General features: G+C 41.3%; 1 protein-coding gene across 1 annotated transcript; it reads right to left on the bottom strand.

The window, feature by feature from the left end:
* Positions 1 to 2,469: 2,469 nt before the first annotated feature.
* On the bottom strand, positions 2,470 to 25,204 carry cenph (centromere protein H). Its single transcript, XM_067982144.1, has 10 exons — positions 25,120 to 25,204; positions 19,517 to 19,660; positions 16,861 to 16,916; positions 13,691 to 13,739; positions 13,457 to 13,528; positions 11,458 to 11,514; positions 7,187 to 7,250; positions 5,638 to 5,689; positions 4,962 to 5,122; positions 2,470 to 3,420 (listed from the first exon to the last, which is right to left on the bottom strand). The coding sequence occupies exons 1-10, from the start codon at positions 25,158 to 25,160 to the stop codon at positions 3,313 to 3,315; spliced, it is 804 nt and encodes a 267-aa protein (XP_067838245.1). The 5' UTR covers positions 25,161 to 25,204; the 3' UTR covers positions 2,470 to 3,312.
* Positions 25,205 to 25,389: the final 185 nt, after the last annotated feature.

Genomic DNA, 25,389 nt, shown 5'->3' with positions numbered 1-25,389 from the left:
GCCTCGCGGGACATGTACAGGAACTGACACTGAGACACACACAGGCCGCACAGCAACAGACAGGAGTAAATCGCTTCCCCCTACCTGCTGTGTACTGTACATGTACAGGAGCTGACACTGAGATACACACGGGCCGCACAGCACCAGACAGGGGCGAATTGCTCCCCTTCACCTGCTGTGCACTGCATATGTACAGGAGCTGACACCAAGACACACATCTGTGATCTAACTCCATATACCTGTCTTTGGCCCATATCCCTTAATACCTTTGGTTGCCAAAAAGCTATATATCTCAGATTTAAATTTAGCAATTGAGCTGGTAAAGGAGTTATCATAGAAATTACAGCACAGGAGGAGGTCATTCAGCACCCAGTGCCTGTGAAGGGCTGGTGCTTTCTGCTGTAACCCCATTCGCCCAAGATTTTTTATATTCCTCCTTTTCAAATACTTTTCCTTTTAAATGATATTCTGCCTCAATAGCCACTTGTGGTGAAGCATCTTGTGGCCTAATAGCCCTCTTTCTAAAAAGTTCACCAAACTATTTCTGTGTCGTGGAATCTTACAGCACAAGAGGCCATTCAGCCCATTCACCTGTGATGTTCACTACAATCAAATACCTTGCTAAGCACACACGTGGATAAGATACTGGATTGTTAATAGCACTTGTGAAACATATTCAGGATAAATCACTGGGTTTGGGAGAGAAGATAAAAAGGAGAGAAAATTGGAAGGAATAACATCGTCTGTAAAAGGTAGCAAATTATCATAAGGTGGTCTAACCCTGTTAATTCAAAATTGTTTGGTGCTAGAAAATCCAAATCATCTAGTAATTCAAATTAAGCAATTGGAATAAAAAATAAAGCAGCCCTCTGGCCTTAATATTGACGAACTTCAGAGCTTATCTATAGTTCCCATTTTCTCACTAGTAGTACTTGCAGGTAATGTGAGATGGGTGTCTACCAGTGTTTCCTGAAAATGGGAAAAGACATGAAATGACCTGTAAAGTGCTACCGTGAGGATCAGGAAATGGCTACAGAGCAGAAGTGATATGTGCAGGAGACAAAAGAAAGCATAATGAGATGGGGAAAGAGAATGGGTTGGTGCTAAAGGTCTGAACACTTGGTGTTGACCTTTTTTTTCTTCCACCAAACTCCTGGAGTTGCTTCATTTTGCCAGTTTTTCATACTTCCCATTCTACTTACCTAGCCCTCTTTACCTCGTTTTCAAATCCCTCCATGGCCTCGTCCTTCCCTATCACTGCAACCTCCTCCAGCCCTACAACCCTCAGATCTCTGCACTCATCCAATTCTTGCCTCTTGCGCATCCCCAATTTTAATTGCTCCACCATTGGCGGCCGTGCCTTCAGCTGCCTAGGCCCTAAGTTCTGGAATTCCCTCCCTAAACCTCTCCACCTCTTTCCCTCCTTTAAGACGCTCCTTAAAACCTACCTCTTTGACCAAGCTTTTAGTCACCTGTCCTAATACCTCATGATGTGGCTCAGTGTCAAATTTTGTTTGATAATGCTCCTGTGAAGCACTGGGACATTTTACTACGTTAAAGGCGCTATATAAATGCAAGTTGTTGCTAGTCTCACTTTCTTGTATGTCTTTCATTTCTTTGATTTCTCTCATTATGCCTCCTTTTGTCTCCTGCACATATCACTTCTGCTCTGTAACCATTTCCTGATCCTCACGGTAACACTTTACAGGTCATTTCATGTCTTTTCCCAGTCCCCCCACACCTTTCTTTTGTTCTATTCCTTCTTAAAAATATTACAGATAAACAGCATTTAAGTTCCAAAGGAAGGTTTTATACCTGAAACTTCAACTGTCTTGTGTTTTCTGGACAGATGCTACCTGACCCGCTGAGTATCTCCAGGATTTGCTGTTTGTGTTTCAGATTTCCAGTGTCTGCAATATTTTGCTTTTTGTTGGAGGCTTTTTAGGACAATTTGAATTATCCACTGATTGAACTCAAGTGAATTTGAATTGTATTCAATTTCAGCCTCTCAATGAAATAGCACTGGCAGAAACATTGGTGTTGCTCAGCATTGTGAAGTTACTAGATTTGGAATACAATGCATTTAAATACTGAAGTTTGTTACAGTGCTGTCAGTTACAAGAAGCAGCAATTAAATGAATCCACCTAAATTAATTTATTTAAGCTTAGGCAGGGGAGCAGTCAGCTGGGAATTAAATCAATTAAATGTAGTTTTGGAGTAAATGGGCCTTAAATTAATGAATCCATGGACTGTGTCTTGGGAGGAGCAGACCCGGAAGGAATTAAATAAATGATTTTGGTTTAAATATATGGACTTGGGGGCAAAAAGCCAGCCAGCAGCTGTAAATTATGTAATTAATTAAAATATAGGATGAATAAATGCAGTCAACCTTTGGGAAGCATGCCAGACACAAATTAAATAAATTTGGCACTGAACAGATGAAATAAGGACAGCCACAAATTAATTATTTCTTTTGATCTCTGTTGTTACCACCACCACACCATATCTACTTTCAAAAATGAAATTTCTTCAGACTTACACTGTACATAGCCACACACACAAAAACTAACTTGTTTATGGGGCTAAGATTTTATTTATATTACCCCCAAGATAAAATTATACATACAGTATTAACAGCAGTTACTTCTACTTGCAAGTTTCCAGAATGTTAATATATGTAGATATATTTACATTTAAGTGGTTTAACACATCATACTGTAGACAAGTTCTAAACATTCTTAAATTGTTAGAATTTATATTTACATGTGCAATAGATACTAATATTAGGGGGGGGTGTAAGAGAAACAGAGTCAATGTACAATACTACCCATGACAATCTGATCAAAAAATGCAGTTAATTTTGGACAGTGGATTTTGTGTAAATTCTGAATGCCTCCCAAGTCATATTCAGTATTGATCAGGTGGCTGATAGATATAATTCAAATTTCTACAAGGGCAATTTAAACTGCCACCAAAAACTATTTAAAAGGCTTATTTTATAGCTATTGCTCAGGTAAAAAAATATTATATTACTTGAAGACCAAACACAATTGTAGTTTAAAGTCACTAACATGAAAGTAACATCTACAAAAAAGTTTAAAAGACAGCTATGCATAGACAATTAAAACAAAATTCTTGAGTGTTCACATTTCATATTTAGCACAGTACCAAGATGAGTTCAAGAATGTGGTTCTTTTCATTCTAGTAGAAAGCAGTGATGGGATGGTACAGGTACTGCCTAATGTGAGGTCACTTTGCACATTAAATTGAGCTTCATTTTGCCCTTCACCACTGAATGCTATTGGAAAACATCAATGTCTTGAATCTGCTTCATCAAGTGGGTTATTCTCCAGCTGCAAAACAATTTCCTTTAATTCAGGATCCTTGGCCCAGTTCACTCCACTGGCAAGAATAACACCCTGTAAAAAAAAGTCAATACTTTAATTACTTTTCAAATCATTACAGGAAAACTTTCAAGATACGCAGGTTAGTTCAGCAACTGTTCTACACATTTTCCATAGAAAATAAAAATATGGTTCCTCGATAATTCAATAAAGGCAACAAGTAATGGAGCTGCATGGACAACAATATACCAGGTTCATTTTCCAGTTTGTGCCAAGGTAGCTGATCTCAGCTGGGATTGCAAAAGGGGCACTGCAACTAGCCTCTGAGCTAATCAGTCAGCATTCCTGATAGTTATCCTCTGGATGAGACAATAAACCAAAATGCCTGTAATTCAAACAGAAAATACTGGAAACACTCAGCAGATCAGGCAGCATCTGTGGAGAAGAAGGTAGGGTTAACGTGTCAGGTCAATGACCGTTGTCAGAACCAGGAGATGTTAGAGGAACAGCCAATAAGGAGGAAGAGAGCCGGGGAAAAGGGGGCAGGCAGAAAAAAAAATGGTCTGTTTATTAAGTGGAGGACAGGAGATGATCAAGTGATAGGAGTGATGATGGTTCAAGACAAAAGGAGGCAATAATGAGAGAAAAGAGAGAAATAAAAAACGTATCAGAGAGCCAGAGGATATGTGAATGGTGACAGCAGAATAGCAAAACAGAAGAGGCGGGACACCTCTAGTGTCGCCTGCCTTTTTCTTCCACCATACTCCCAGGCCACAGGAGCTTTCTCCGCTTTTCCATGCTTCCCTTCCCCACTGTTATTCTGCTGCAACATCACCTGGTTCTGACGAACGGTCATCGACCTGAAACATTAACCTTACCATCCTCTTGTCACAGTTGATGCCTGACGTGCTGAGTGTTTCCATTTTCTGTTCAGATTTCAGATTTCCAGCATCTGCTGTATTTTGCTTTGTATTTGCTTATTCCCATGGCACTATTCGAAGTAAGCAGTAAGGGGTTCTCCTGGTGTCCCTTAAACCAATACTGTCAAAAAACAGATCACTTAACTCATTACTTTTTGTGCTGGTTGGCTGTGCACAAAATGGCTGCTGCCTTTCCCTGTATAACTATCAATGTATTTTTAAACTGAAACTATTGCATGTGATATGTTTTGAGATATTTCCACAAGATGTGATACAGCAGTATATAAATGCAAGTTTTTCTTTTTTTTGCCTTCAGTGACCCCTTGCCTGAAAGCGTTTGTATGGATATTGGGAGGGGCCAGGATTGGGTTCAGCTGTGAAACTCCTAGCAGTTGAATAGTCTGCCAAGACTCAGGCAGAGGTTTGTACTTCTGCAGTCACCAGCCTATGATTTCCCCTCATTATTTTGATGGGCAGGAAAATCCTGGTCTTGCAGTCCACAATCACATATGAAGCATGAACATCCCATGGAATTGTACATTAGAGGCAGTCAAGGTATTCAGGAGAGATGAAGGGGAGATCATCTTAAAAGTAAATAAGAAAACTCCATGTTCAATATTTAAAAAAAATTGAAAATAAAGCACTTGTATAGTATTTAAATATTAGTTGTGTTATTTAAATGTTGACAATCTCTACCTGCAAAACCTTCTGAATTATAGTCACCATCTTCATGTGCTCTTGCAAGTTCTTTTCTCCACGTTTTGGAAGTTCATTCTCCAGTTGCTGCAGCAATTGTTGCTGTTTCCTCTTTTCAGCTCTCATGTCCTTCAATAGCCCTTGCATCTTTCGTTTTAACACTAAGTGAATTGAAAAAATACACACACCGCTGTTTCAGTTTGTGAAAGATTAAGGATGTAAACCCACTTTGTGTCACTGTGTACTGGAGCTACAACACACTCACTATTAATTACATTTATTTTTGTTTCAGAAGAGACCTGTACTATCTCAAACTTGTCTGTACTTGCTCACCTAGTAACTATTTTAGAACACTTGTGTATTGTAAACATTAGAAATTTGTTTCTACTTGTGCCTCCTAGCAGCTGGCTAAAGGAAGTATTGGCAGGCCTGGGAGTAGTCATTGAGCTATTGATGACTTCCTAACAAATGAATGCTCAAAAAAAAAAAAATCTATTCTACATTTTGAAATTAGATCTGGTTGGAATGTTGTACTCTGGATAGCCAAGGAATGTTGCAGCAGAATAACAGTGGGGAAGGGAAGCAAGGAACAACACACCAGTGGTCTAAGAATAGATTTTATCTAAGTATTTATGTCTATACAATAATAGGAAACAAACATCTCCACTGCAATTACTTAGCCTCTTCTTTTGAACTTCAAGCACTGCATTCTCCAAAGTATAAACTTCCTGCAAAAGAACAAAATCAGTAATGCATTTACACCAACATCTCCTTAGATGTTAATCAAGTGTCTACTATGATAATAATAATCATCATTAACCACTTTGTTAAAGAAATGAAGTAGTGTAATCTTATCAAATGGCGGAGCAGGCACGAGGGGCTGAATGGCCTACTCCTATTCCTATGTTCCTATTAACTCCAGTTTTTTGTGTGTGCTCGTATTAGTAAAGAATGGAATCTTCCCATTTCAGGCACACAGTTTTAGCATTGAGCACTCCCAGGTCAGGTACAGCACAGCCATAAGCAGAGTAAAATTTCCTCCATTCTGTCTCAACAATATGCCGCAGCCCCAAACTCAGAAAAGCACTCCCTGCTCAATCTCAAAGTGGCTTCTGTAAAAGATCTTGTCTCACCAATCTGGTTGAACTTTGAGGAAGTCACCAAGTTGGTGGATATAGGTAACCCAGTCAACAGTGTGTATCTTAATTTTCAAAAAGCATTTGATAAAGTGACACACAATAGGCCACCAAGTAATATAGGAGTCTTGTTGGATTAGTGGCCAGATTTTGGATTGGATAAGGAATTGGTTTCATTCTTGTAGACAGAAGGCAGTTATTAATGGTAACGGTTCTGCGTGTGGACCAGTTACTAGTAAAGTCCCACAGGGATTGGTGTTAGAACCATTGCTATTTACCATCTTTATCAGTGATCTGGATTAAGTTGTCGAGGAACCACCCACAAATTTGTCAATGATACAAAGATACATGCAAGTGTTAAGACCTTAGATGAGAGAGAGATTACAGGCAGACCTAGATGAGAGGCAGGGAATGGGTCTGCATCTGGAAGATGCCTTTAAATATGGATAAATGTAGTGTTATGGATGTGGGTAGGGCCAGCACCAAGCACGTGTACACCATGCAGGGTTGAGCGCTCAAGGCTGCTGAGCAGGAGAAAGTGCTGAGCAGGAGAAAGTGCAGGAGAAATGACCAGTTAATGTTTTTTTTGGCAATTTGCTGAAGGATAAATGTTGGCCAGAACAGAGGACTCTCCTGCTCCTCTTCAAATTGTGCTATGGGATCTTTTATGGCCATCTGAATAAAATGGCATCTCTGACAATACAGTACTCCCTCAGCCCAGTGTCAGTCTTATATGCTTAAGTCTTGGAGTGGGGCTTGAATTCACAGCCTTTTGACTCAGAGGCAAGAATGCTATCCCTGAACCAAGACCGTCACCCAATATAAAGGGACCAAAGTCTTATATGAAGCCTTTGAGTTATATAGAATATGTCAAAAGTTGTTAAACTATAATAAATACTTGCATACAAACAATAGTGACAAATTACTTTGAATAGGATTACTAATGAATTTCCAATGCAACAATATCCCTTATATTACTGGTATGAATGTGTATAATTTAAAATATGAAAAACACTGCAAACAGAAAGTCAACTACAGTAGCTCATAACTACTCCAAACTACAGGAGTTATTAAACATATTAGACTTACTTTCTGGGTTGCTAGAATCTCAGAAGAAAGATCTAAAGAGTGCTTGATGGTTTGCATTATCAACCTAAAAAACAACAAATGATTCATGAGAAAAAGGCTGAAGACTTGAGTTACACACTACAATAAACACTGATCTTCATTAAAAACTTACAACAATAATTTGCATTAATAGGGAAAGCCCCAAGTTGCCGTAGAGAGAAAATGTTAAAAAAAGCTTCGCCACCAATAGGCAAGGAGTTTATGGATGGAGGAATAAAATGAATGTGGAAAGAGTGAAAAATAGGGAAAATATTACCAGTATCAGAACCATGATCTTTAGGAATAGTTATATGGATGTAATTTTACATCAATAAAAATGGATGATTATTTTATCAAAGTCAAGTGAACACCTGTATCATATCTCTTAACTTTCTCTGCTCTAATTAAAAGAATCCAAGTTTCCCTTGTCCCATAACTAAACTCTCACGTCCCTGGTATCAGCTTAGTGAACCTCTTCTATACCCTCTCTCCAGTCTTGATATCCTTCCTAAAGTAGGGAGCCCAAAACTGGACAATATTCTAACCGTGGCCTAATCAATGATTTGTGTACGTTTCGCATTACTTCTTTGATTCTGTACTCTTATGTCCCTATTATTATAATCCAGGATCCCAATTTAAAAAAAAAGTGCTATCAACTTGTCCTCCTACTTTCAAAGATTTATGTATCTAAACACCCAAGTCTCTCTGCTTTTACTACTTAGTATAAATTTCTTCTCCTCATTCTTCCTTCTTCCCTTGAATCACTTCACACCTATCTGGATTAAATTTCATCTGACATCTATCTGCCCAATAAACTAACTTGTCCCTGACTTTCTGAAGTCATATACAGTCCTCTTTAGTTGACCACATTCTATTTTTGGGCTGTTTGCAAATTTTGATACTTATGTACAGAGACAGTTGAAAACTCTAATCCAGTGCTAATACAGTTAACTCATTGTCTACATAATGCCATTCCAATTATACTTTCCAAAATCCACATTAACTGTACAATTGTACCAGTGATACCGTCTAAATCTTGAGGCTATGGTGAAAGCTGTGCCAAATAATATTGGAAGAGTACAGAAGTATGTTATAATGGCCTGCATAATTTATTGAGAAAATGGTTAATATTTACAACAGGGCAGTTTAGGCTAGATTAAAAGGACTTTAAAAAGTATGAAAGTCAGATTCTAGTAGGGGGAATGATGAGATCTTAGATTGATCCATTTGGATGAAAAATTGAACAGACTACATGTAAAAATGCTGAATTGCTAATCTAAAAGCAAGGACAGTATATATTAACTGCACAGCAATAGAGTTTTAGAAGAGGCTCTCAGCTACTTTATGGCTTCTGCAATTAAGTTAAGTTTTACTCTTAGCTAAATGCTGGTGATCGCCAAAATGCTTTCTGGATCAAAGGAGCAAGAGATACCCTGCCACCTAAACAGATTAACTATTCCTTCCAGAATGTGAATTGGATGCTGTGTATATTTTCAAGTAACATTTTATGATTAAATATTGCAGGAAAACTCTGTAGCCTGAACTAGTTCAATTAATAGAGGTCTCAAAACCTATAATGAAGGCAAGAGGGAAGGGTCATCAAGAACACCACCATGACATTGTGGACCAAGATATTATCCATTAGGAAAAGAGACACACTAGCCATGAGAACAGGAAATCAGGAAGTGGTAGTTGTGGGGGAGTTTACAAACAGGGCGATAGACACCCTGTTTTGCAGCCATAGTCAGTAGTACTGAAGGGTCATCGATCTGAAACGTTAACTCTGTTTCTCTTTCCACCAACGCTGCCCGTTTCCAACATTTTCTGTTTTTAGTACTAAAGGATCATTGATCGCCAAGGCACCACAGCAAGGAACATAAAAAAAGAGGGAAAGCAATCAGAATTCCTGGTTCATGTTGGAGCCAATGACCTAAAATAAAAAGAGTAGGATGGAAGACTTGGAGAGTTTGAGGAATTAGGTTCTACATACTGCAAAGCTGAGGGTAGAGATCAGGATTACTTCCGGTGCTATGTGTTGGACAAGTTAAAGAGGAACAGATTAAATATGTCAATACTTAGCAAGAAAGTTTATGTAGAAGGGAAGGTTTCAGCTTTCAAGGACTGTGGGTCAAGCTCTGGGGCTGGAGGAAGCCTACAGATGGGCTTCCCCTGAATCAGACTGATACCAATGTCCTTGCAAAGAGGGTAAATAAGACAATGAAGAGGGGTTAAGCTAATGACAGGAAAGAGGGACAAATAGAGCTGACAGAGGGGAAAATCAAGAGTGACGGAGGTAGAAAAAATACAGAAACTACATGTCAGGTTACCGAGCAAGGCTTGTAGATGACTGATAATTACTTTTAGCAAGTAAATATGCAGAGGGATATGACCACATGGGGAAATTATGACAAAACAAACAAATGGATGCCTCACGTTCTATACATGAGTACTCAAAAGAGTTTTAGAAATAAAATGAGACCCCCAAAGGTCCTGGCTGGAGATGTAGGCTGTGATATTATCAGACACCTGGATCAACATACAGATTACTTCGTAGAGCTAGAATAGATAAATTAGGAGGGAGTGTAGCTTTTTATGTTTAAGAGAACTTGATTATGACAGGTGGAAACCCTGTGGAGAGGGACGAGGCACAAGGGAAAGGATACTGGTATAGACCATCAGGAGGAAGGATGATTAAGAACTTCGTAGGCAAATAAGAGAAGCATGTACAGAAACATGTGCAGTTGTAATGGGAGACTTCAACTTACCAGGGATAGATTTGGAGATCTAGAAAGAGTGGAATAGGTGTGAAATCTATGAATTGTTACCATGGAAAACTGGTCATGGACCCTATGCCAGCAGAGGTGCTACTGGACCAGTTATTAAATAACAACCAAGAGATACTAGTGCAGGTCAACTGAGCAAAATGTCACTTTGCAAGGCAACTAAGCCAGGATATTATTCAAATGAAAACAAGACAATGTAGAAGAAAACGGGACAGAATTCAGGGGGAGTGTTTGGTAGGACTCTAGGAGGAATCGTTTATGTCCACCTGAGGGGGCAGGGGACCTTGGTTTAACATCTCATCCAAAAATTGGTACTTCCGACAGTGGAATACTCAATATTTCACTGAAGCGTCAGCCTAGATTATGTGAAGACTCTGCAGTGGGACTTGAACTCAACTAAGGCAAGATTGCTACCACTGAGCCAAGGCTAACACTGAAGTAGACAGAAGTCCATATGAAGAGTTCCTGCTGAGTTTATATTGATAGACATTTCAGCCACCAAGATGTGAATTTGTGACCCCATAATCCCAATATCATTTCAATTTTAGTTCAGATATATCTTCCTTCGTTTTTGAGTTTTCTTTTTAATTTTGTCCCATTTTTGGAATAAGATCAAGGTGGGATGGGAATGAGGAGTTTTGCAAAGATGTGCATCCTTCCTGGTTTGTTAATCCTAGAACTCAAATGGAGTTTGAAAGCCAAGCACTGTTTTAGACTCAAGTACAAACCAACACTGAGCTTTTGAGTTGCAGTTGATTGCCAGTTTAGTCAGCTCTGCGGCTGCCAGACTCAGGTACAACACCTGGGTAGGTATTTTCACCATCAGAAAAATTAAACATGATGCTGCTTTTATGACGACAAAAGAGAATATCTTCACTCAGGAGAAGCAATTCCCAAGGATCTCTGTAGTATTTCAGGGAAGAAGAAAATGAAAAAGGGGAAGCAGCCATTCATAGTCTTAAGACATACATATCTGAATGTATGGAGATCATGTATTGTGCTCAGTGTGATAAATTACATCTCTGGCTGATAAGTTATACATCAGATTTCAGTCTTGTTGGATGTTCAGCACATACAGGTCATAGAACACATTATTCTCCCAAATCTCTGAAAGCTGAAGCTTTGATGACTAAAAAGAATTCCAAATATAACAATGAAAGGCCATTTCACTAATCAAAACTTATTTCTTTCAAAGATTGCTTAATTAGACCCCATTCTTCGACATAAACTTAGTTCACTGCTCTTCCTTCTCACAGTAGTTGTTTTTGGCAATCAATAGGTCTGTTGCAAAACATGTTTGCAAAGTAACAGCGCTGAAGGCCAAATTTAAATTAAGTGGCAATTAAGAGAACACACTTCTTTAGAAATTCAGCAGAATTTGACTTATGACTACTTTGACTTTAATGCAAATGCACAGAAATGGAGAGACAATATAGCTTTTACTAAAATTTATGCATTTGAAATACTTACTTCCCTTCTTCATCATTCATCTGTGCTGCTTCTCGGAGCGCGTGTGTATACTGAAGTCTGTAAAACAGCAAAGGAATGCATCAGCTAGTTATTTATGTGTTTCTTCTTTTCGGGTCCCAAGAAGTTTCTAGTCTGAAAGCTGGAAAAACTATAGTCTGGTCATAGACTTCTTTAATGTAGCTATCCAGGAGGTACCGGACTGATGCTTATCAATATGGATTATTCTGCCCTTTGCAGTAGCTTGACAGAGTGATCCATCTTATGGCAAACATGTCTCAGATTAGAACTTGCAACTCTTCACAGGAAGTCCAACACCTTAATTTAAAGATACTGGCCTGGATATTATGACTGCTGACTGGATAAGACTTCCGCCCTCCCTGGAGGTGCCCCTGACCACACACCAGGCCCTGGAATTATTTGCACGTGGGAGACGGGCTCCCTGACCTCCACTGAGTGTCGCACCAGACTGGGGACTTCAGGGGCCTGCCACAATTGGAGGAAGAGGCATGAGGTACCTGCAAAAAAACTTGCCTGATACTGCTGGGTCTGTGCACACCAACACCAAGATCCCTCTTCATTAGAGCCCCAAAGGCCACCCCACACCCCATTCCTCTGCTGATTTTACAACACAGGAGCCTAAAAGACAGTCCCAGCATCCAATTGAAGAAAACAGTGGGAAATATGGCAGAGTCCATGTTTCCCTCATTTTAATTCAATTTGCATGCACCTACCCAAATATGGGAGGATGCCAGGTTTGGCAAATGCAAAATGGGGGATGGGGGGGGGTTAGAGAAGAGGCGGGATGAGACAGCTTCCTCTGTGCCCATCCCAAGTAAGTTAAAGAAAAAACAGGAAAGAAAAAAAATCGGCAGGATGTTGGCATAAAACCTAAGCCAATAAAACACCATGGGGGGAATTTTAACCCCCAAGAACGGTGGATTGGGGAGCAGAAATTTGAAGCTGGATTGCAACCCAGCTCCAGCGTGCCCACTTCCCTTTAACTGAAACGTGTTTGGCTGTGTGTGAAAAACTTACTCGCCGGAGGCACAATCATTAGGATAGGCAGGTCAGTAATTATCACAGCCATTTAGACGATTACCAGATGTTAATGAGGTAATTTTAAATTGAATTCAATAGGCATTTGAATTTAACGCCTTCAGCATGGTTTCACAGATCGCGGGAATCCCGGCAGGTAAAAGGAGGTGAGAAGGGCAGGATCCACGAGGTAAGTGCCTTTATTGCTTGTGGGCCAGGAGGAGCAGAAGTACTTCCCCACGCCCACCAAGCTTACTTTTTAAAAGCCCCACGATCAGCCGACCCCCTCCCCTAACGATGTCCGATTCCCCCCCCACGATGTCTGACTTCCCCCCCCGCCCCCCAACGAAACCCTGCTCTCTCCCCAACACCCCCCATCCAAACTCCATGATCTCTCCAAGCCTGTCAATCAGCCTGGCTGTCAATGCGAAACCTGTTGAAAATTTTTTTAAAGAAGTCCTACCGTCAAAATTGTCACGACGTGTGGGAAATCCTTACTTCCGGGATTCCCATCTGAAAATTCCTCCCCACCCACCCCCACCGGTTGCTGTCTCCCGGCTCCAAGTATCGGGGCCCATATATCCATCACTCTTAGATTACTTGGAAGCATATTGCGGCACAGGGTTGTTGCAGTCTAGTTAAGGTTTGAATTAAAAATCCCTCCAAGTTACATACTATCCTAACTTGGACATATATCACCATTCCTTTATAGTCTCCGGGTCAAAATCCTGGAATTCCCTACCTAACAGCATTGTGGGAGCACATTCATCTGCATGGACTGCAGCGGTTCAAGGCAGTGGCTTACCACCACCTTCTCAAGAGCAACTAGGGATGGGCAGTAAATACCAGCGTTGCCCACATCCCAATAATGAATACAAACATTGCAATTTATTAGATTGGAACTGAGTCACAAACAAGATAAGAGTGCCTGGGTAAAATTGGGGCCTGGATTTTTTTTTCATACCTGTGGAGGGCCAAGGTTTTGTGCTGGAAAGATACTGAAGCATCTTCTAATTCCTTTTCAATCGCTTGAATTCTGCAAAAGACGTAAAAGAAATTAATCATTCCACAAACAACTGACAGGTCATCTAGCCCTTCCATTAGGTTACTCGGTTATGAAAATAATTTTGTAATGGTAAGAAGTGAAAGATAATCCATGTTTTAGTCCACAGTAGAACAGTAAATTGCACCAACATACGCTTCTTTCAAGTTGTCTTCTGACATAGCCTCTGTATTGGTTTCAACACCTGACAATAAAACAGAGACCAGTTAAACTTGGCATTTAAAAAAAATATAAGCTTTTGTAATCTGCTTCATTTTGGTGTTGCGCTTTGCTGGTCAATTTATAGGCTCAGATGAAGCAGCGCATTCCATCCTGCATTTCTTTTTTTTTGGGGGCGGGGGGAGCGCGCACAGAAGAGAGGAAAACATAACATCCATCATACTCTGCAAAACAGCATCGCCCATCAGCCAACTGTTTAATTTCACTTTATTTTTCTTCTTTCAATTTTCAATGTCATTTTTAAAATTATGAGCCACATCTCGGGCCAGAAATCGCTCCCAAAATAAACAGAGGAGCTCATCAGTGGTCAGTTTTTAGTGGCAAATTGAAGAAGCAAGTTCCACGTTTGCACATGCCCAGTGAAACGCGGAAATCCAGAACTTGCTCCTAGTGGTTCACTGGCAATATGACAGTTTCAAATTAAAAAGGACCATCGCACTCTGCAATCAGAGAAATCAGTGAAAAAGCGCCAACTTGCTTATCTGCCCAGCTGGAAAGTAACTAATTACACCACCAAACAGGTACGCTTAAAAAGACCAGGTCTAAACCAAGTATAAAAAGCAGGTTGATCTGAATGACTGACGAACAACTAAAAATTAACTTTTAAAAATATGGAGTCTCACATTATTCCTTATTTTTTTGGTCATTAAAAAAAATTAAAAATTTAAAAAATGTTTTTTTAAAAAAACTTTTCCCTTCTCTTATTTCTTTGGCTTTTTATGAAAAAAATTTAAAATTTTTATTTACAATTACATACAGAATATAACTTTAAATGAATAACATCTGCTTGCCTAATGGAGCGATGCAGCCTGAATCTGTGGGCATGACTTCTCTTCCTGACAGATTTTGTGGGCGTGTCTTCTCCTCAGACTTTTCCAGCCACGCAGCAACTCACGCTGCTCAGAGGCTGGGTTGACAGCACACATTTTGTTTAAAGTTCAAATTCAAGCAATTCGACGCCAGAGCCCCGCAGTAAGTATTTTTGTTAATTTAATACGCAGGAGCTGCGGTGAGTGTTGCCTCACCGCTCAGATTTCTAGCCCAATCTAAACAGCACTAGAAATGATTTCATATGCTTCTAGTTATCACCCCCCTCAAAAAGTAAAATACAAAATTTCATTCACAAACATTGTAGGTGACCCAATGTACTAACATACAATGCCGCACAGGGTACCACCCATTTTATTGAGGGTTGCACCAAGGAAAGGAAAACAAGAAAAAACAGCTATGTCACATTGAGCCAATTTTAGAAAGACCCTAGAGGGCAATCACAGTTCACGCTTGAACGAGGCAAAGAAGCAAGCACCCTCAATACTTTCAGCTATGTTTTGTTATGCAGGAATAGAGAGTAGGGGAAAAACTTGTCTTTTTCTGTAACTAAATATCAAAATGAAGAGTCTTCCCTCTACAATTTTCTCTTCTCCGTACTTTAGGAACTTGCATTTATATGGCACCTTTAACATTCGTCCAAAGGTTTCACAGAGGGGTATCCAGATAAAAATGGATGCCGAGTCAAAGAAGGAGATATTAAGGAGAGGTGACCAAAAGATTGAGCAAAGAGATGAGTTTTATGGAGGGTTTTAAAGGAGAAGAGGCAGAGAGTTTTAGAAAGAGAATTCCAGAGCATGGGACCTAACAGCTGAAGGTGGGAGAAAGGGAGGGAAGGATACACAAGAGGGCAGAGTCTGAAGAACAAAGAGTACTGGTGGGGTGTAGGGCTGGAGGAGGTTATAGAGATAGGGAGGTGATTTCAATATGAAAATGAGAATTTAAATGGGAGACATTGGAGGATCTGGAGCCAATGTAGGTCAACAAGGACAGGAGTGACGCGGGATAGTATACAAGCAGCAGCCTTTTGGATGAACTTAAGTTTAGAGTATAAAGGATGGGAGGTTGACCAGGAGAGCATTGGAATAGTTGAGTCTGGAGAGTGACAGAGGCATGGATGAGGGTTTCAGCAGCAGATGGGCTTAGGCAGGGGCGAAGGTAGGTGATGTTATGTAGGTGGAAATAGGCTGTTTGTGAGGGAAACGATATGGGGTCGGAAGCTCAGCTCAGGACCTCATTATGGCTTCAATCATCCCAATGTTTAACTGGAGAAAATTGAAGCTCATGCACGACTGGATGTCTGATGAGCAGTCTGGCAGCACAAAGGTAGTGGAGGGGTTGATGAGAGGAGGTGTAGAGGTAGAGCTGGGTGCTGTCAATGTACATGTGGACAATTACCTCATGTCTTCAGATGATGTTGTTCAGGGACGGCATGTAGATGAAAATAAAAGAGCCAAGGATAGATCCTTGGTGGACTCCGGAGGTAACAGTGCGAGGTCAGAACAGAAGCTACTGCTGGAGATAATCTGCCTATGATTTAATTGTTAAAAGTAGAAGCAAGTAAGGAATTCACTGAGCTGAACAGAGGAAATGCATTGGAGCTGGGCAGTGTAGTCGATCGTACCAAAGATTGCAGAGAGGTCAAGGATGAGAAGGGCAAATGCACCAGAGTCATGGAGGATGGTAGCCAAGGGGAAAGGGGAGTCACAAGATTCATGACACTCTAGACTCATACTGGGTTACGGTTCCACTAGTACCAACTTCTCTGGTACCTCACGTTATAAGCATTGAGTTTTGGTAGGATAGAATCAAACCTATGCGCATCTGATGCCCACACATAAACTTGCCAACAGAAGTCACAGGGTAGTAATTAGGAGTGGGAATCTTGGTTGATTTTCACCGCCCCCCATGTCAGGGGACTGAGACCAATTGTCGGGCCCCACTGTCAACCAGGCTGACGCCAGATAACTCAGCATAGACTAGGGACTGAACCTGGGATGTTCCTAGTTTCTATGGCTCAGTTTCACACAGAGCAGGGCTTTTACTCAAGGGCCCACTGGGGGAACACGTAGAAGAAACTGACTGTGAATCAATGGTTTCTGTATCAGCATTATTTTTCCATATTATAATATTAAACATGTTCCACACAAGGAAATAAATATTATAGGCATTATTCTATAATAATATTTTCAAATCAAGCAACATTGGTTTTAACAAAAAGAAATAAAAGCTTCAACATTCAATTCAAAAGAACTTACAAGCTTTCACACCAGTCTCAAGTTCTACAGTTTGTTGGGTTACTTGATCCTTTAACCTAAAAAGAAAAAATACAGGCTAAGAAAGAACAAGAAGTGTTTTCTGTTGTATGTCCAAGGACAGGTCAGGACGAGCAAGATGGGAAAAACAGATGTATTGCCATAATTTCAGATTTACAAGCGTAAGACAGGCATTGGGCTTGTCTTGTAGCGTTCCATTTGAAAAAATATTACTGACTTTACATTGAATAACATTGACCCTCCACATATGTAGGATACCTAGCAGTACACAATTTTGATGTCCTGCTCAGCTGAGCTGAGCTGAGCTTCAATATCCAGTCTAACACAAAGGCTGCTTATTTTCACTTCTGTAATATTCCCTGCCTCAGTCAGTGCCTCACCCCCATCACTGCTGAAATATCTCCAGACCCAACTTCTTCAGTGCTCTTGTCATCGGCCTCTTGTATTCAACCCTACAAAATGCCAACCATCCACTTCAGGAGCTGCATCCTATCCAGTACTAGGTCCTGCTCACTTATCCCTAGTCCTCAATAGCCTCCACTGGTTCCTCATCTTCCAGTGCATTGATTTCAAAAATCTTTATCCTTCTTTACAAATTCCTCCATGGCCTCACTTCACTCTACATCAGCAACCTCTTCCAGCCTGAAGACCTCACTCTTCGGATTCAGGTATACCGTGCATTCCTGCCACCCCCCACTCCAGATCCTGCAGCCATCATGCCCCAACACTCTAGAATTCTCTTTCTAAACCCTTCCCCTCTAACAAATTGTAGAACTTGAGACTGATGTGAAAACTTGTAAGTTCTTTTGAATTGTACGTTAAGTCATTTTGGTACACCTTCAGAAACTTTGTCAAAGCCTATTTCAACAGTGCCGTGGTATAACTCTTCTCTGAAGTTCTGCTTAATTCCCAATCCCCCGTGAAGTGCTTTGGAATATTTTGCTGTTATAAGATATTGTCATCCTCATGGGGTGGGAGGCATAAAAGGGGGCAAAACTTAAGATGCTGACTCAAGAAAATACACATCCTGTACACCTCAATGGTCTTCTCTGACTTTGCTATACATTAGGCCACATTCTGGACTTTAATCCTAGCACTTTGCTGGAAGGAAATAGTACCAAGACCTCATGTAATAACAAGAGCATTGAAACATAAAATATAGCATAAGCCACGCTTGATCAGAAAGAGAAGTCAAAGTAAGGAGCTTCATATGTGGAGGCTCACCTGCAGTCAAAGAATGAGGATGACCTACCGAAGACAGATAATTAACATTTTTCTGCATTTTTTTAAACCTCCATATATAAACAAGAATTAAATCAAAACTGCCAACAGGAGGGAAAAACAGATTAAGGCATTATTGAGAATTAGGCCATATTCACACCGATGCCGAGGACACACGTCCTCATGTGTTTCCCTCCCCACCGTACACATGATGGAATTATCCTACTTGTATGTGAAGGTTGAACGAATGAGAAAGACATTTCACTGAGTTCTGTAGAAGCCAGCATCAAAGTTATAAATACATTTTTGACAAATAAAATTCCTGTAGCATAAGTTATAATTAGTTTAAAATTAGAACTTCGAGAAATAATAACATTTAAATCTTTCACAGATCAATGAAATTTGTGCCCTTTGCACAGGTGAAGTCCAATATCTTTGAAGGCAGTGCGAGTGAACACGGTGTGACAAAGACAGACATAAATCATTAAGCTACTTTAATTTACAGCAGGCAAACATACAGAGCAACATTTATACGACTACCATTTATAATGGAAACTGTCTATGTAAACTTGTTATGCTATAATTACACCCTCCTGCCATTGGTGGCGCTGTATATGCCATTTCCAATATAACACCCCCCCCCCCCCCCACCCACAGATAGATAGCAATGGATAATTAGATAGATGTGCATACACAATTGCTTTTAATGCTTCCAAGGAATATGCATCTTGATACAATAAAATAAGCCACCTGCATGCAAAACTGAATACTGTTTCCACTAGCAAGACGGTTGGAAACCAGATGAGAGACAGATTTACTGTAATTGGCAAAAGAACCAGAGGGGAGATTAGGAGAATTTTTCTTATACAGCGAGGTGTTATGATCTGAAATGCATTGCCTGAAAGAGTGGTGGAAGCAGATTCAATAGGAATTTTCAAAACAGAATTGGATATATACTTGAAAAGGAAAAATTTGCAGGGTTATGGAAAAAGAGCGGGGGAGTGGGATTAATTGCATAGCTTTTTCAAAAGAGCCAGCACAGGCACAATGGGCCGAACGTTCTCCTTCCGTGCTGCAAGATTCTATTAAGTGTTCCTCAAGAGTAATCTACTCCTGGTCCCCCAGTGACTTAAATTTAAAATTCTTGGCTTCATTTTTAAATTCTTCCCTGGCACCACCTCTTAGATGAAGCATTTAATTTGGAAGTCACTGGTTAATAAATAGAAATTCTAAAAATTAACTTCAAACTGAAACATTTTCTAAAGACAAAAGCTAATCTTTGTCCTGAATTCAACACCTTCATAATCACTATTCCAACTGTGTTAGCAACAAACATTTGCTCTAATATTTTTACTGTGGTGATGTGATATAGAAAATCTACCATACTTCACAGATTAAGTGCACAACCATTACTCACCACATGAGGTGCAGAATGGAGTCCATTACAGCAGGATTTTCTTGACCAACTGCTGGTGTTACATGAAAGTTATCAAGTGCCAACTGTCCCAACTTCATGGAGGAACGACCGAGCTCCTGAAGAATATGTGTATCTGCTCTATGACTGAGATAGAAAGAAAAAGTAAAGTATAGTAAGATGAAAAACAAAGAATATGCAATTTTTAAGTGCACAATGCTGCCTCTCCAGAGGCGATCTGTGTCACACCTGCTGTGGAGGCTACATACTTCTCCACAGGGAAGAATATAGAAAAAAAAACTTAGCCACCATCTCACAACTTCTAAAAGCCAGCTATTGGGTGTTTGACACCAACACTAGTTATGTGAAACAGGAAGTATTCGATTAGAAGCGTACGCTGGCTGCCAGAGTGGATCGATATCAGTCACACCTTCTGAGGAGGCCAGATACTACCCCCACAGGGAAGAAGGGGAAGGAAAAAAGGGGGTTTTAACTCAGTGGAAGAGCTCGGGTTTTACATTTATGAGGCCATTGGTTCATGCTCTGACACCCACCATTTAAATATTTTGTATGGGTTCTCTTTGCTCAGTGATAGCACTCACCTCCAAAATCAGAGGATTGTGGGTTCAAGCCCTGTTCCAGGATTTGAGCACATAATCTAGGCAGACACTTCAATGCCATAATGAAGTGTTGCATTGTCAGAGGTGCCGTCTTCCAGATAAGATATTAATTTCAGGCCCTGTCTAGCCTTTTAAGTGGGTGTAAAGGATCCCATGGCACTATTGAAAAAGCAAGAAAGAGCTTGCATTTAAATAGTGACTTTTATGACCTCAGGATGTCCCAATGCGCTTTACAGCCAATGAACAACTTGCATTTATAAAGTACCTTTAACGTAGTAAAATGTCCCAAGGTGCTTCACAGGAGCACAATCAGACAAAAGTTGACTTTTTTGGAAGTTCTAGTCACTGTTGTAATGTAGGGAAATGCAGCAGCCAAATATGCACACAGCAAGGAGATAACAACCAGATAATCTGTTTTAGTGAATTTCGTTGAGGGATAAATATTGGTCAGACCACGGAGGAGAACTCCCCTGCTCTTCAAAATAGTGTCATGGGATCTTTTACATACACCCGAGAGAGCAAACGGTGCCACAGTTCAACGTCTCATTCAAAAGACTGCACCTCAGACAATGCAGTACTCTCAGTACTGCACTGATGTGTCAGCTCAAGTCTCTGGAGTGGGATTTGAACACCCAACCTTCTGATTCAGAGGCTACCACTGAAAGCATGGAATTTATTCCTCAATCAACACCAAGAACAGATTATCAGTCATTCATTGCATTGCTGTTTGTGGGACCTTGCTGTGTGTAAATTGGCTGTTGTGCTTCCCTACATTACAACCATCATGAAGTTGGAATTAAAATGTTAATATTCCAAGTTTGGAAATTTTCTTCTACAGTCAACGTTCAATTTTCATTCACATTAATAGGGCTGCTTTACAAAACACATTTGAAGAAAAGTATATACATCAAGGAGCTCCCTCAATTGCTCAGTGTGAAAACACACCAACCCATATAATACTGAACCAATCAGACTACAAAGATCCTAAATTCCATCCCTAAATCATGCCGCGTTTAGCTAATCTTAAACAAAAGATGAAACACTGGAAATGTTGAAAATCTGGAACAAAAACAGAAAACGCTGGAATCATGTCAGTCAGCATCTGTGCAGACAACAGAGGAGTTAATGGCCCAGAAATTGCTGGAAAAATAATGGCGAGTTCACAGCCCTTGCTGGACAATTTGCGCCGTTCCACCATTAGTCTCACCAAACCAAAAAAAATCCAACCTTGTCATAAGCCTCTCCATTGACATTAATTGTGTGTCATGAAATTGCAAGACTTTCATTGTTCATGCAAATTAATCGCACCACAGCCATTTAGGACAGGTAATTTATGTCGTAAGGACACGGTTAATGACGTGATTTATAAGAACATTAGAAATAGGAGCAGGAGTAGGCCATACGGCCCCTCGAGCCTGTTCTTCTACCTCAACTCCACTTTCCCACCGATCCCCATATCCCTTGATTCCCCTAGAGTCCAAAGATCGACCAATCTCAGCCTTGAATATACTCAACGACTGAGCAGCTACAACCCTCTGGGGTAGAGAGTTCCAAAGATTCACAAACCTGAATGAAGAAATTTCTCATCTCAGTCCTAAATAGCTGACCCCTTAACCTGAGACTATGCACACAGTACTCCAGGTGTGGTCTCACCAAAGCCCTGTACAATTGCAGCAAGACTTCCTTACTCTTGTATTGCAAGGGAGTTGGAGTAAAGGCCAACATACCATTTGCCTTCCCAATTGCTTGCTGTACCTGCATGTTAACTTTCTGTGTTTCATGTACAAGGACTCCCAAATCCCTCTGAACACTAACATTTAATAGTTTCTCACCATTTAAAAAATTCAGTTTTTCTATTTTTCCTACCAAAGTGAATAACCTCACATTATACTCCATCTGCCACCTTCTTGCCCACTCACTTAATCTGTCTTTATCCCTTTGCAGACTCTTTAGTGTCCTCCTCACAGCTTACTTTCCCACCTAGCTTTGTATCGTCAGCAAACTTGGATACATTACACTCAGTCCCTTTATCTAAGTCATTAATAGAGATAATAACACTGATCCTTGCGGCACCCCACTAGTAACAGCCTGCCAACCTGAAAATGACCCATTTATTCCTACTCTCTGTTTTCTGTCCACCAACAGATCCTCTATCCAATAATATATACTAATATATTACCCCCCCAACCCCATAAGCCCTTATCTTGTGTAACAATCTTTCATGTGGCACCTTATCAAATGCCTTTTGAAAATTTATGGTCCTAACACGCCACTCAAACTTGGAGGCCCAGAAAGGGAACAAAAAAAAACTGTGGCATCTCACTCCCGCAGATAGTAAATTGTTCCCAGAGGTGTTTAAAAACTTTTAAAATCTATCCTGGCAGTATTTGTGCCAGTCTTGCCTTCTACACATGTTAGTTGTACCATGCAACTACCAGGATGGTAGAAGTTGAATTAGATGCATCTTGGTCTTTTTTCAATCGGGCAATTCCTATGAAAACAGTTCCATGATCATGCTGGTTCAATACTCCATGGCTCAAGAAAGTTTGTACATTTCACACGTCTACCCTGTTATTCACTCATAACTCCTCAAGGACCAATACAACAATTCCCAAACACAACTGGGTTACCATGACCTCCTCTTCTGCTTATTGCTTTAAATTTTTTTTAAAATTTTTCCTTTGTCTCTTTTTGTTCTCTCTTTTGAGCCATTCTTTATTTCTTGTTGTCTCTAATTCACCGTATTTCCTTCACCTTCTTTAACTGTTTCTTTAACCTTAAAATTAATTGGTTAAGGAGACAGACCACTGAACCTGACGCTCATGAGGTCCCAGATGTATGGTTGACATTGCTGCACCATTATCAATTTGCATTTCAAGCAATTTGCAGTGCAAAAATAATGCGATCTGAAGGATGAGGTAAAAAATCCAATTCACAACACTAAACACGAGATCGGCCACGCCAAGGTCAATGGGAATCAGGGGGAAAACTCTCCAGTGGCTGGAGTCATACCTAGCACAAAGGAAGATGGTAGTGATTGTGGAGGCCAATCATCTCAGCCCCAGGACATTGACCTTGGCCCAACCATCTTCAGCTGCTTCATCAATGACCTTCCCGCCATAAGGTCAGAAATGGGGATGTTCGCTGATGATTGCACAGTGTTTAGTTCCGTTCGCAACCCCTCAGATAATGAAGCAGTCCATGCCCACATGCAGCAAAACCTGGACAACATTCAGGCTTGGGCTGATAAGTGGCAAGTAACATTCACGCCAGACAACAACCATCTCCAACAAGAGAGTGTCTAACCACCTCCCCTTGACATTCAACGGCATTACCATTGCCAAATCCCCCACCATCAACATCCTGGGGGTCACCATTGACCAGAAACTTAACTGGACCAGAAACTTAACTGGACCAGCCACATAAATACTGTGGCTACAAGAGCAGGTCAGAGGCTGGTATTCTGTGGCGAGTGACTCACCTCCTGACTCCCCAAAGCCTTTCCACTATCTACAAGGCACAAGTCAGGAGTGTGATGGAATACTCTCCACTTGCCTGGACGAGTGCAGCTCCAACAACACTCAAGAAGCTTGACACCATCCAGGACAAAGCAGCCCGTTTGATTGGCACTCCATCCACCACCGTAAACATTCACTCCCTCCACCACCAGCGCATTGCGGCTGCAGTGTGTACCATCCACAGGATGCGCATTGCAGCTGCAGTGTGTACCATCCACAGGATGCACTGCGGCTGCAGTGTGTACCATCCACAGGATGCACTGCGGCTGCAGTGTGTACCATCCACAGGATGCACTGCGGCTGCAGTGTGTACCATCCACAGGATGCACTGCGGCAATTCACCAAGGCTTCTTCGAAAGCACCTCCCAAACCCACGACCTCTACCACCTAGAAGGACAAGGGCAGCAGGCACATGGGAACAACACCACATGCACGTTCCCCTCCAAGTCACACACCATCCCAACTTGTAGATATATCGCCATTCCTTCATCGTCGCTGGGTCAAAATCCTGGAACTCCCCACCTAACAGCACTGTGGGAGAACCTTCACCACACAGACTGCAGCGGTTCAAGGCGGCGACTCACCACCACCTTCTCAAGGGCAATTAGGGATGGGCAATAAATGCCAGCGACACCCACATCCCATGAACAAATGGGAAAAAAAATTGGCTCACGTTCCCTTTCTGGGCCTCCAAGGTTGAGTGGCATATCAGAACCACAAATCACTTAATTAACAGGGTCCTTACAACATGAATTATCAGCCCTGAAAGCTGCAGCCAGATTAATTTACATTAAGGGTGTAAATCCAACAATTTCATGACACACAAACCGTTCACCTGAGGAAGGAGGAAGCCTCCGAAAGCTTGTGGAATTTAAAATAAATTTGTTGGACTATAACTTGGTGTTGTAAAATTGTTTACAAATGACACACAAAGGGGAGGCTCCCAGCGAGATGGTAATGTTTTCAGTTTTGGAGAGGCCAACAGCGAACAGTCCAGCAATTTGTGGAGAATCGGAACTCACAGCATATCTCTTCTTCACCACCAGTTGATGGGAATTTTTTTTTATAAACGTACTAATAATGGGGAGCGCCGTGAACTCACCATTACCTTGCCACAAATTTCTGGGCTTGTGTTGGTCAGGTGAGTACAGGATTAGGTTCAGCTGTGATGCCTACCCCCACCCACCCACCAAACAATCCAAACCCCACCCCACAGTCCAATCACCCGTCCCGGCTCACAGAATGAATATCGGGCACTAGGGCCTGGTCTTAGAGGACAAGCAGCGTCCACAGATCCGTGCCCCAGCAGGTAGGTAGGCAGAGAGAGAGAGAGAGAGACTCCAGCTGGCAGAGGTGCTGACCCTCGGTCCCCGCCTATCCGTGTAAGGCTTCCATTTGCTCGGCGTCGACTGCCAAGCAATTTATAGGATTGTAGCTCCCTAGTTTATAAAGCGGAACCGGCTCTTACTCCATGTTCCCCGCCGCTCCCACTCCCGGCTCCGGCTCCATCGCGCTGAACACTTTTCAACGGTTACCCGCCGTAAGCCGTTGGTCCGCCCGTCCACTGTGCTGATTGGTCGAGCGCGTCTGCGGGGCGGGGGCCGGCGGTTATGCCCGGGGAATTCCCCGCCCTCTGTTTGGTTTAGAGACACGTCAATCAGGAGAGCCTGATCCTAGAGTGATCGATTGGGGCGCGCGCGGTCCGTGGACGTTCGGGTCCGCAGTCGATTAGTTCCGT

The sequence above is a fragment of the Heptranchias perlo genome, chromosome 4 (genome assembly GCF_035084215.1).
Source record: "Heptranchias perlo isolate sHepPer1 chromosome 4, sHepPer1.hap1, whole genome shotgun sequence".
NCBI classification, from domain to species: Eukaryota; Metazoa; Chordata; class Chondrichthyes; order Hexanchiformes; family Hexanchidae; genus Heptranchias; species Heptranchias perlo.
Note: the sequence above shows the minus strand (reverse complement) of the source record. Positions and strands in the feature narration are given on the sequence as shown.

What these genes read in the sequence shown, in the direction of transcription:
- cenph (XM_067982144.1), bottom strand. Translation starts at nt 25,160, where the DNA reads ATGGAGCCGGAGCCGGGAGTGGGAGCGGCGGGGAACATGGA. An exon ending in GGAGCGGCGGGGAACATGGA is followed by an intron (nt 19,661 to 25,119) that starts GTAAGAGCCGGT and finishes TTTCTATCTCAG; the next exon opens with TCATAGAGCAGATACACATA. An exon ending in TAATTCAGAAGGTTTTGCAG is followed by an intron (nt 3,421 to 4,961) that starts GTAGAGATTGTC and finishes TTTTTTTTACAG; the next exon opens with GGTGTTATTCTTGCCAGTGG.